We start from the raw sequence: 13,114 nt of genomic DNA, 5'->3' as shown, positions 1-13,114 counted from the left end.
TTCATTAATTCTGTAACTAATCCGTTGGTGGAGTAACGAAACTAGCTTGTGCACAGGTCATTATATTGATTTAACTAGATATGACCAAGTGGGGTTAAAAGCTTTTAATTAATTTTTATTACTCTTTAGTTTTACATTTTTCTTTATTAAAATTTATAATCCCTTTTTTTAATTTTTTAAATTGAACTCATAAAAAATTTTCCTCCTCTCTCTTTCTTTCCATTTCCTTCATACCAAACATAATGCTAGTATCATATGAGTAGTAAGTTTAACATTTTAAAGGACAAAAGAGTATATTTGGGATGATAAGAAAACGAGGGGGATGTGCAAAGTCATAAATAGCTTTGAGTCCACATTGGCGGCTAATAATAATATATTCAAATTAAGGGGGTCATTGAGATGCCTCTAGACTATTCCTGAATTGAGGTAATAGTATGCCTTAAGCTTTTTGACGTTATGCTTGGAAGCACATGAATGGAATTAGCAAGTTGTTTCCCAACCCCCAGCCCCCACCAGTTATTCAAGCGGGTGGCTAGAAATTTAGAGACTAAGTCTTGTTTGTAAAGAAGGTGGGGTTATCGACCGAACATTGGAAACGGTAAAGGAAATATCCCAACTACTCCGCCGTCATGTTATGGTTACTCCGAAACTAACGCTGGAAATCAACTCAATCATAGTGAAATTGGTATTTAAACAATAGCCACAGGGTTAAAAATGTCCTTCAAAGCACAAACATATACACACATATATATGAGAAACACAAGACCCCAATATTTAGAAATAAGAAGAAAGAGTCTCGAAGAAAGAAGAAGCAGTAAGGAGTAGTTACAGATAAGAAGTTGCAGAAGAGATGAAGTTCAGCAGTTACGCGACAGCGACGATGGCCAGAGAAGAAGAGTGACTTGGTAAAATAAAATCCATCCGCGCCTTCTCATGGTAACCCCTTTACTTAGATAATGTAACGATCCTAACGGAGTTGGGCCTAGTTGGTGATCTAAAAGAGAGCCCAAACCAAGAATCAAGGAGACGGGAATGGCTGGAAGCTGAGAGAATTGGATTGCCAAGAGAGTATTATTGGACTGATGACTTTGGGCTTAGGGTAGGCAAAAGCGAAGACACAAACAGACACAAAGAAGACCAGAAGGAGGGCGGAATGATTTTGCAATCTCTCCTCTTTCTGTGGCTCCCTCCCTCCCTTTGGAATTCTTCTTCTCTTCTTCTGGCATTTCCCTTTCTGCATATTTTTTTATTTCTAAAGTATGATAGTATCCATATTGTGATGAGAACAGTATTACATTTGCTTGACATTTGTTCTGTCATTATATATACATATATTTCTGAATTTTGATTGTTATTGATAACCTATGCTTGTCAAACCCTTGGGCATATTTTTCAGCCCATTTAGTTCATCGACAACCCATATTCTCATTTGGCCCATTTTTGATAAGATATGGTGGCACATCACTAATTATTTTAAAATTTATTAACGGGATTAGTCTAGTAAAAGGGGTTAATCCCTCACAACAAGGCAAGTCAATATTCAAATCTTCATTGAGAAAGTTGCCAACATTTTGTACTGATAGTATCTCAAACAGGATTGCTATCAGTAGAAGAATACATCTCTTTAGCAGTATATATATATATATATATATATATATTAAAGTTTCTTTTTAAAGGAAAGTGAGCCATGCATATAAATCTTAAATTTCATTGAATTAATCTATTTTTTTAAGGAAAAAAAGGTTATAAAAATGGTTTACGATAACAACGAAATAAAGATCGAGATGTAATTTCATGGGGGGAAGAAGGCGTCTCATACACATAAGCAAGTGAGACGACCTTCAAAACTTGAAGCATATTAAGATACAAATTGTGTGATGAGGATGAGATGAGTGAAGATGAGGAAGACAGTACTGAAAACTTCTACAACACAGGCCATTCATTAAATATTTAAGAAGTGCATATATATATATATATATATATATATATGCATACACAAGGAACATTAACGGTAATCAACCCCTGAAAAGTTCTACACACCTAAGACGCATCAAGTGTTTACTTGACTTCTGATGCCAAGTTTCCCTTCTATTTCTTCACTTTCGTTATCTTGTCCTTCAATTTCTTCACCACCCATATAACAAACTTCACCGCAATGTATACACCAACCAGTGCATACAAGCCAATAAAAATTCCAGTGGCTATCATCACCCCGTTTTTCCGGTCTGCACTGAGTCTTGGGAAAGAAGTTCGAGGCCAAGAAAATAGGCGTTCAGAAGGCAGGTGAGAGCTATGCCCATGCCTATGGATAGGAGCCACAACACAAATCTATGTTTGAGAGGAACTCCGCTTACAAGCAAGAGGGCAACACACAGAGATGCCACAAAAGAGATGGTTTTATAGGTTATGAATTCGCCAAAGTAATATGGCTCACGATAAGCAAACATGGCCTGCCCGGGACAAGGTCCGTAAGAGCGGTCAAACCCAAAATTATCTCGGTACGGCAAGCAGCCGAGGGGTCCGTCAATGATAGAAGTGTTGTAACCGGTAGTGAGGTTGAAATCGGGATCGCTGGGTCTTATATTTTGTTGGATGACGCTTCCCGGAGGGTTAAGTGCAGCTTGAAAGGTTATGGTTGAGATGACAGTAGCCACCAGACTTAGATTCCCCCTCATGTCTTCTACTCAATCGCCATTATACTGGAACCATTGGTCTATTTGGTTGAAAACAATTTTCCACGACCACTTCTTCATCCAACATCTCTCTTCCCTGCTGTCACCGCCAATCTTCTCTCTCCCTCCACGTCTGATTCCACACTCCATCAATATGACTTGTATTTCAAGGCTCTTGGAGTCCTTGGGAAACCCATAAGCGATATCTGGGGCCGTACAACCCATGTCGTTCTTCAAGTTCAGTGATTCTGATCTTATTTTTGGAATTGAAATGAGGTAACTCACAGTCTGAACATAACAACCAACAAGAAAATTTAATTTGTTATGCTTGTGACTTATACCTAACAGAACCAGAAAAAGATCGAAAATGGTTATATATGTAATGTGATCTCAAACTCAAGCTGGTTATACAAGTAAAAAAGTACCTTGACTTGCTTCAGCATGACAGCCAAATGGAGAATGGTGTTCTTGCCATCCGAGTCTCGCTCAATGAGAAGCTTATTGGTGTCGTGAATATCCAAAGCCATCAAATCTTTAAGGATCTCCAAGTGGTTGTACATCACACACAAGTGGAAAATATTTTCCCCGTTGTCATCATGTAACCTCACGGACTCTGGCTTTGCTCTACTCAGCTCCAACACAACTTCTCTTCTGCCTCTTATAACTGCATAGAGCAAGGGAATTCTGCCTTCCTGATCACGAACAAAGCACGCCTCTTCGCCGTATTTCAACAACTGCTTTCATGTGGCCTTCTGCAGAAGCTAAGTGGAGAGGTGTGCCTTGTAAAGAGTTTCTCTCAAGGGCAAGTTCTGGTTTGTGAGAGAGGAGGGTTTTTGTGAACTCAAGGTGACCATGTGAAGCTGATATGTGCAGGGGAGTTTCTATGAAGACAGCTTGTGAGCTAATCTTCTGCAAGATTCCAGGGTCTTCCTGTAGCAGTGAGTTCAAGGTTGAAACACATCCTTTATATGAAGCTTCATAGAGAACTCTCATCCTATCTTCTTCATGATGATGAGCAGTCTCTATGTTCATCAGCTCCGTCTCTTGCAGAGAAGAATGACTCGTCTGCTTCATCATTATGTGATTGGTTTACTTACTGCGTGATGCAAGTTTAGGGTAACTTTGTGTTCCAATTTATAATGCCGTCTCGTGTCGCTTAACGGAATGTTCTTCCAATTTTTTTCACTGTATATGGTGTCAATAACTTCTGCGTTGTTTCTGATAAAAATCTATTGAAACGGTTATTATTGAGGATTGATGGTGATTATTATTGTTATTCTTTTTCACTGCAAACAATTTCTTTTGGAAGTCCTTTTTTGTGTGCATGAATTTGATCAAGTCAACATTTCTTTTCTTTTCGTGATAAAAATCAAGTCTTCATCCTTCTGTGGTCGTTCAAATAATACAAATGAGACAAATGTAATTATTAACCATATAAAATTTCTTGGTTACTATAGACACGGTATATATGAAAATATTCACTTGTATATTTCTGGGTGTTGCTGTACACTGTATATATAAGTAGAATGGAGATCGAGAGAGATTACAGAGGAGATCGGGAGAGATTACAGAGATATTCTAGGAATAATTCAAAAATAAATCTGATTCCCTATAATCTACCTAATATCTCGGAGTTGATATTTATATATACAAACTACACTCCTCCTCAAGTTGGATCATAGATGCTAATCATGTCCAACTTGCTAATGAATTTTTCGAACAAGTCTTCAGGAAGCCCTTTTGTGAGAATGTCTGCAATTTGCTGTTTTGAGGTCACATAGGACAAACATACAATCCCATCCTCTACTTTTTCTCTAATACAATGTCTATCAACCTCGACATGTTTGGTTCTGCTGTGTTGTACTGGATTTAAAGCCATATTCAGAGCTGCCTTGTTATCACAGAATAGCTTCATTGGTTTGCTGATCTGAACTTGAGCCTCCTCTGCTACTCTTTCCAACCAGAGACCTTTCATAATACCTTGAGCTAGGGCCCTCAATTCTAATTCTGCACTGCTTTTAGATACAACATTTTGTTTTTTACTTTGCCACGTCACTAGATTTCCCCACACAAAGGTACAATAGCCAGATGTGGATCTGCTATCCTCTGGAGCACCTGCCCAGTCTGCATCTGTGTAAATTTCCACCGTTCTAGATTCACATTTTTAAAGAAAAGTCCTCTTCCTGGTGTTACTTTCAAATACTTCAAAATTCTGTAGGCTGCATCCATGTGTTTCTTTTGGGTGAGTGCATATGTTGACTTGCTACCCTTACCGCAAAGGTTATGTCAGGTCGAGTGTGTGATAAGTAGATTAACTTTCCTACTAACATTTGGTATCTGCCAATGTCCATGGGTTCCTCATCTTTTTGTCGTTTTTTTTTTCTTTCTCAGCCTCTTCTTTGGTAGTTGCCTTTTTCTTACCTCGGTTGGTGCTTTCCCTCTTAACACTCATTGGTGTTTTAATTGGCTTGCAACCAAGCATACCAGTTTCTTTTAATAAATCAAGAATATACCTTCGTTGAGAGACATAGATTCCCTTCTTTGAATGTGCAACTTCCATTCCAAGGAAATACCTTAGTTTTCCTAGATCTTTGACCTCAAACTCTCGATTCAAAGCTGTCTTTATTCAGTTTATCTTGGTTACATCATCACCTGTAAGAATAATGTCATCTACGTAGACAATAAGAATTGCCTTTAGTGCTCCATTCTTCTTAACGAACATTGTATGGTCAGACAGACTTTGCCTTTAGCCTTCAACCTTTAGAACTTTGGAGAATCTATCGAACCATGCCCTGGGGGACTGTTTTAGGCCATACAAGGATTTCTTCAGCTTACAAACTTGATTTTGTCTCCCTCTATCAAAACCTGGGGCCAGTGTCATATAGACTTCCTCTTTTAATTTTCCATTAAGGAATGTGTTTTTGATGTCTAATTGTTGTAAAGGCCAATCCAAGTTGGCTGCAATCGATAACAGAATCCTTATTGTATTTAAATTTGCCATGGGAGCGAATGTCTCATTATAATCTAGCCCATAGGTCTGAGTGAAACCCTTGGCTACCAATTGTGCCTTGAACTTGTAGAGTGTTCCATCGGCATTATATTTCGGGGTAAAGACCCACTTGCATCCAACTTTTTTCTTCCCTTTTGGTAGATTAACCACTTCCCAAGTCTCATTTTTCTCTAATGCTGCTATTTCTTCCATCACTGCCTTCTTCCACTCAGGATGCTCAAGAGCCTCATGTACATTTTTAGGTATTCTGATTTCAAATATTAGTGGTAAAAGCATGATAATCATGAGATAGAGTGGCATACGATACATACTTTTGGATAGGATGCATGGTACAAGAGCGAGTCTTCTTTCTTAGGGCAATGGGCAAGTCCTCCTCATTCACTTCTATCGCCGTTTCAGAATCTTTCATTTGGTCAGATTCTGGCAGAGCTCTAGGCATTATGATCTCTATAGTTTCTTTATCTCGCCGTGTGTATACCTTGTTATATTTATTGTTGGTGTTATCTCCCCCTGCCTTTGGCACTTGCACAACATCGGGAGGAATAGGTGTAGAATTACTAGGTGAAATGGATAGAACAGGCTGAGTTGGAGGTATAGGCTCAGGTACACTTTCTACACGCTGAAATTCACTCCAATTCTCCCCCTGAATTGAAGAAGTGGGAAAGTACGGCTCATGCTCAGAAAAAGAGATATCACGACTAACAAAGAGGCGTTTGGAAGTGGGATCATAGCACTTATATCCTTTCTGACTAGATGAGTACCCCAAAAAAATACACCTAACGGCACGTGGATCAAGTTTAGATTGAGGGTGAGGAAGATGAACAAAGGCAGAACAACCAAAGATGCGAAGCGGAAGGTGGTGATCAAGATGAGTGACTGGGTGAGTTTCATGAAGTTTGTCTAAAGGAGAGACAAAAGAGAGAACATGGCTCGGCATTCGATTGATTAAAAGAGTGGCTGTAAGAATAGCATCCCCCCAGAAAAATTTAGGCACATTACATGTGAACAGGAGCGCACGGGCTACCTCAAAAAGATGTCGATTTTTGCATTCGGCAACACCATTTTGTTGTGGGGTATGAGGGCAAGAGCTATTGTGGACAATGCCATTGGTTTTTAGAAAAGAGTCAAGCTATTGATTAAAAAACTCAGTACCATTATTTGTGTATAAAACCTGAATTGTAGTGTTAAATTGATTTTGGACAAGGTGAAAGAATTCCATAAAAACAGAGGGAACAATGGATTTTTCTCTAAGTAAACCCAAGTCATTCGTGTGTGATCGTCAATGAAGGTGACAAACCATTCTGAGTGGGTACGATTGGAAACACGAGACAGACCCCAAACATCGCTGTGAATTATAGAAAACAGACGAGTTGGTTTGTATTGCGATGGTGGGAAAGGTACACGATGGTGTTTGGCAAGTGTACAAGAATCACAATGAAGAATGGAATTTTTATTAATGGATAAATGAGGAAACAAACGTTGCAAATAAGAGAAACTGGGATGACCCATTCTTTTATGCCATAATAAAATATCATTATTGTCAGAAGTAGAGACAGGACCATAGATTTGCGAACACAAGGTAGTCACGGTAGAGACATCGAGACAATAGAGACCATCATGCTCCCTAGCTATGCCAATCATCTTCCTCGATGAGAGATCTTGAAAAATACAGTAAGTGGGAAAAAAATAAGCACCCCACAATTTGCATGTTTAGTATTTTGCTGATAGAAAGAAGGTTACAGGCCAAATGAGGGACATGTAAGACAGAATTGAGATGCAGTGAATTTGAAAGAGTAACCGAGCCTTTACCGACAATGGGAGAAGCCGAACCATTAGCAGTGGTGATCGTGTCATTACCAGCACAGGGAAAATAGGTAAGAAACATACGAGCATCCGAGGTCATATGGTCAGTAGCACCAGTGTCAACTATCCATTTGTTAGACGAGAATGAAGTGTGAAGAGCGAATGGAGGAGTACCTGTGTGAGCTATGGAGGCAGACACAGCAGGGGGAGGTTGCTGCGCTGGGAGGCCTTTAAGAGTAGTAAGTAACTGCTGCAGTTGCTCATTTGACAAGGGTAGAAGAGAATCAGAGGATTGGGAGGGTTCTGGTGATACCTGATAACCCCGAGGTTTACCCTTTCGAGATTTCCAATCAGCTGGTTTGCCATGAATGTCCCAGCAACAGTCACGAGTGTGGCCTGGCTTCTTACAGTGATCACAAGTGACTTTAGACTTTGTGGAGGAAGATGAGGACCCCCCTCTACTGACAAGGGCAGAGGAGTCAGAAATGGTTGAAGAGGTGGGGTACAGCATAACATCACGACGTGAGGCTTCACGACGTACTTCAGAGAAAGCCTCACGAGTGTTAGGCAGCGACGAATGACTTAGAATCCGGCTTCGAATGTCATCAAACTCAAGGTTTAAACCAGCGAGGAACTGAAAAACACGTTCCTTTTCAACATTGTTTTTGTGTCATGCAGCATTAATGGAAGATGACCACTCCTCCTCAATAATCATATCCAATTCCTGCCATAGTCCAATGAGCTCCAACCAGTAGTCAGTAACGGTGCGAGTACCTTGCTTGATATTCCAGATTCTGGTTTTTAGATCATAAAGATGGGCAAGGTCCTCACCATCAAAATAGGATTCTCGAACAGCATCCCACATGTCTTTAGTAGTAGGTAAATACATAAAACTTCGTTTAAGGGAAGGCGACGTAGCGTTAATCAACCAGGAGCACATAAGAGAATTGTCCGTGAGCCATTGCTGCATCTTTGAAGACTTTGGGTCACTAGGTGCGGTCGATTCTCCAGTGATCAAACCAAGCTTGCCACGACCACCAATGGCTAATCGCATAGCTTGAGCCCACTCCCTGTAATTTCTGCCGATGAGTTTTTCCGACACAAAAGCAATAGAGGAGCTATCGACATTGATGGTCGACACGGAGGTGGCATTGGTCGAACCAGAAACTTGCGCAGGGGATCCACCAGGAGGGTCCATCATGGTCGGACGCTGCCTGGGGCTTGATCCAACTGATATGTCCTCCGATGTGGAGGACGAAGAAGAGGAATTCACCGGACTCGTTGAGGGATGACTGTCCGCTGGCTCTGGTACCATATAGACATGGTATATATGAAAATATTCACTTGTATATTTCTGGGTGTTGCTGTACAATGTATATATAAGCAGAATGGAGATCGAGAGAGATTACAGAGATATTCTAGGAATAATTCAAAAATAAATCTGATTCCCTATAATCTACCTAATATCTGGGGAGTTGATATTTATATATATAAACTACAGTTACATATTTCACTATATATACAGTATATTTTTATAAGAGAAATAAAGGAGTGAAGGTTCCTGCGCATTGTTCTTATTTCTCAACGGTACGATCATCAGCTATGGGATCAAGTGGCCATTTATTTCTTTTCCTATTTATAAGAAAAATTAAGCCGGTAGGTCTTTACTATAATTTTCTCCAATTGTAACTTAAATTCTTATAGTTTATTTTTTAAAAAATGATGATGTGTCTTTATAACTTGATTTAGGGAAAATATATTTCAGGTCCTTATAGTTTGATCAAATTTTGAATTAGATTCTTATAGTTTTATTTCTTTTTATTGAATCCTTGTAGTTAATTTTGTTAAATTTACAAAATCCTTCTGCCATTGATGTTGCAAACATTGTTAACAGACAATGGCAAAGAATGATCTGACAATGCGCTGTCGCTCCCCTCCCCTGAAACATCCTACCTTTAACCCCTCAGGGTACATGTTTGGAAGCGTTATGGTTCAAGCAATTCACAAAATAAGCCCATAGATTGAACTTTGTAATTGGTTCTCATGTTACTATTCACTGGTTAAATTTCAGATTTTCAGTCCAACTTTGAGCAATTATAACTCTTAGCACACACATCCGTTTTAAGTGATCTATTACTTGTTCTAAAGCTCAGGGTGTGTACTTTAATCATGCCAAATTTTATGAGCAGAGTTAGTCATTTGTCATACTTCTACACTATCACTAATTTGTTGCTCAATTAGGGATAGCTTATCTCCTAACTTGCACTAACAGTTCATGATTAGGACTTTCTATACATAATACCATTCCATTCATATACTAACTATTTCCATACATTATCATAGCTAATTACCCAAGCCAACATCATCATTTATAATCACATACCATCAATGGCACCTTTACAACACAGATTGCTATATACAGTGTATAACGTAATGTAATACATTTCTTAAAGTCTTTTCCTCTCTTTCTTGCTCCACTTCTTGATTTCTTCTCCCATTCTCTTGCACCTAGTATGGTTGGTTAAGGGAGGGTGAGATTTAGGAGAACCTCAATAGCAAACATTACCATTTATACAAGCAAGATGGATGCAAGTGTATGGCATGCTTTTGTGCACATAACTTTATCTTTCATGCATGGTGAAATGCCATGGAAAGTAAGCTAGTTCATTCATATTCACATAACATAATACCAAGGCATGCTTAACATAAACATAGCAATCCTAATTCAACAACATAGCTTAATCACATCATGGCATTCATAGCACATACACACATACACATCAATCACACAAGAAAGGTAAGTTCGCTACCTTGTATCATAAGTTTTCTCTTGCTCTTCAACTTGCTCCTTTTTGCTTCCAACCGTTAAGGTTTCTTCCTCAACCTTTGCCATTCCTTTTCCTTGATGTGTCATGGCCCTAAATTCACTAACACATCATTTCCATTCATTCATTAGAGCCATGGTAATCAATAACATCAATACTTTGTTTTCTTTGAGCTATATTAGCTTCTAACTTTTGAGCTTGATTTCCAACCTTCCCAAAATTAATTCCACATACTATTCCCACACAATTTTACATGTAGAATCTATTTCCAAGCTCAAAATAATCAAAATCAAACTCCTCCCTACTCAACTTGATCTGGCCAAACATAGGGTGTTAGGGCTCAACATTCCACTTTCAATTCTAATGCTTCCAAACTTGTTTTCTCACCATTACCCCACACAATTTTTCATTTTAAACACATTGGAAGCATCAAAATGATCAAAATCCAATCCTAGCCCAAGAACCAGCCCTGGCCGAAATATTACCCAAGTTACATAATCATGAAGTTCAACCAATTTCAGCATAAAACCACTTGATTTGTGTTCCTTTCAAGCCTTTGAACATTATTCTAACATCAATTTCACCTTCCTCTACTCTTAAGAATTTTGTGCAGCGTGTCCCCCTAGAGTTTCAAGCTCCCTAAAATCATTAAAATCCATAACCAAGCTTAACAACAACAAGGGTAGTGAAAACTACATCAAAAATCATAAACATACCTTGTTTTGGAGCTCGATCTTACATATGACCACTTGGCCTTTCTTTCTCTCTCTTCTTTCTCTCTAGAAACCATTTTGCTAGAGCTTCCCCAAGGTTTCCTCTAGGTTGGACGAAAATGAGGGGTGGGGAGGGGGTATTTATAGAAAACAAGACTGAATCTGAGCTGTTGATCTTAAGAATGTGTGGCTTGATCTGGGCCGTCTATTTTCTCTTTTAATCTTATGGTGACAAGTATCCTATGACATCATGCTTACCTCATGATGATGACATCATGCTTACATCATCAATCCACATGCTTTTACTGTACACGTGTCTTGCATCTGACCGTACACGTGTCTTGCATCCAGCCGTACACATAATACCTTCTTTTCCCATCTAATCGCACACTTGTCTCCTTCATATTCCTTCATCATTTTGGCATTAAAATAGGGAGGAAATTAATATAAAATTCGTGCAAAATACAACCTTTAGGTATTCCTCCACCTATCTTGCCATTCTGCACCGTATAGGGTACTTTTCAAGCCCTGACTTACAGGGACCACTGGGACATGTTATGGCACCATTTTCTCACCTCAAATAAATCCACATGGCATTATATAACATGCCCAAAGAGAGAGTGATGCCCTCCCTTGTTCTTTCATTAAAATAATTAATAATATTTATTTCGAAGTGATCTTGATCGAATTCTTTCTACTGGTCCACAACTCTGAGAATTTATCTCCAGGTACCAATACTATTTATTTATCACAAGAAATTCCTCTAATTTTTCTTAAGTCCAAAGTCAACCTCTAGACCTTGACTTTGACTTTTCCTAAATAGTGTATAAATAGGCTTTAAATTCTATTAAAGCCAACCTCTTCGCTTTCTGAGGATGGAATTATTTTTAAAACTTGTCATAATTTCTCAAGTATTTTTTTCCATTTTATTCCAATTATCTGAGGCCTCCCTATACTTTAAATAATTTATTTTAATAATATTCAAAATCAGTCAAAACCGTGGGAATTCCACAAATTCCTTCCAAGGGCATTTACAGCCTCATACAAACCTCTAAACCTTATTCCTAGTTTCTGAAAATTTTCCTAGGTGTTCAGGCATTAACCCACAATTTCTCATTTTCTGGGATTTGGGCATAATTTCCATTTTGCCTTTACTAGCCCAAAACTTTGCAAAATTATAATTTTCCCATGGTTTGGCTAACCTCAAAATTCACCTCATTGAGGCCTTCAACATAATTATTGCCCTACATTCATCTCTATTTATCATTCTGGGCCTCGAGACTTCACTAGAGTCTTTAACTTTCTCTTTCTTAAGTCCTAGAAAACTTTCCCTTGCGATTTAGTCCTTGGGGATCCTACTATCCTTCCAGGAAATCTCTAGGACCTTTGCTAAAAAGGGTCTGGTAGCTTGTTCATTTCAGGCTAATTTCAGTACTTCTAGGCCCAAAATTCGGAATGTGAGATCCCCTAAGTTTTTGTCTCTCTCTCTATCGCTTTTCTTTCTCATCTGTTAAAGCTAACAACGATGAGCTCGACAACGCCCAGAAGGAGTGAAGAAACAACTGCCTCTTTGACTGATCCTACTCCTCATCAACATGGGCACGCTGCTTCTATGCTGTTATAACATATAAAAAAGAAGAAGCTTTGATCAGAGTCTTATGGGAGGAATTGGTGAAATTCTTTCCACATCTCAGGCTTTATTTCTTCACTTTGTAATAATATTGCCAGCATTTATATAACCTCCTTTTCATATCACTTTGATTCTAATCTAATTAAGCTAGCACACTGCGTTTTTGGCAAGTTTCATGCTTATAATATTTCCTCTAAGATCTGAATTCATCAAATCTTGCTTATCTATAACAAAAAACACAAAGCAACTAAGCTAACGAAAGTGGCCACAGGAGTTCACGAAAAAATTGCCATGGGTGTAATGCTGAAAGCCAATCCCCACTATACTCCATCTTTGCAAAATCGAACTTATAACAGCCTAGAAGCAGCATGCCCATGTTGATAAGTAGTAGGACCAGTTGAACAGGCAGTCCTTCTTCACTCCTTCTGGATGTCATCGAGTTCATCGTGGTTAGCTTCAAA

At 38.8% G+C, this 13,114-nt stretch overlaps 2 protein-coding genes across 2 annotated transcripts; both read right to left on the bottom strand.

Annotated features, from left to right (window-relative positions):
* Positions 1–2,684: 2,684 nt before the first annotated feature.
* Positions 2,685–3,746, bottom strand: LOC114711802 (caskin-2-like). The gene is made up of 3 exons (XM_028896231.1): positions 3,452–3,746; positions 3,098–3,336; positions 2,685–2,960 (listed from the first exon to the last, which is right to left on the bottom strand). The coding sequence occupies exons 1-3, from the start codon at positions 3,744–3,746 to the stop codon at positions 2,685–2,687; spliced, it is 810 nt and encodes a 269-aa protein (XP_028752064.1).
* A 4,409-nt stretch (positions 3,747–8,155) lies between these two features.
* Positions 8,156–8,800, bottom strand: LOC114711801 (uncharacterized). Its single transcript, XM_028896230.1, has one exon. It carries the CDS (start codon positions 8,798–8,800, stop codon positions 8,156–8,158), a length of 645 nt encoding a protein of 214 aa, XP_028752063.1.
* Positions 8,801–13,114: the final 4,314 nt, after the last annotated feature.

This window comes from Neltuma alba, unplaced genomic scaffold, assembly GCF_004799145.2.
Source record: "Neltuma alba isolate B1F8T4 unplaced genomic scaffold, ASM479914v2 tig00011320_pilon, whole genome shotgun sequence".
Classification (NCBI taxonomy): Eukaryota; Viridiplantae; Streptophyta; class Magnoliopsida; order Fabales; family Fabaceae; genus Neltuma; species Neltuma alba.
This window is presented reverse-complemented; position numbering and strand designations above follow the sequence as displayed.

Coding starts and splice junctions, on each gene's coding strand:
- LOC114711802 (XM_028896231.1), bottom strand. CDS start 3,746: ATGAAGCAGACGAGTCATTCTTCTCTGCAAGAGACGGAGCTGATGAAC. Junction 3,337..3,451: donor TGAGAGAAACTCTTTACAAG/GCACACCTCTCC, acceptor TGCTCTATGCAG/TTATAAGAGGCAGAAGAGAA. Junction 2,961..3,097: donor TCATGCTGAAGCAAGTCAAG/GTACTTTTTTAC, acceptor TGTTATGTTCAG/ACTGTGAGTTACCTCATTTC.
- LOC114711801 (XM_028896230.1), bottom strand. CDS start 8,800: ATGGTACCAGAGCCAGCGGACAGTCATCCCTCAACGAGTCCGGTGAAT.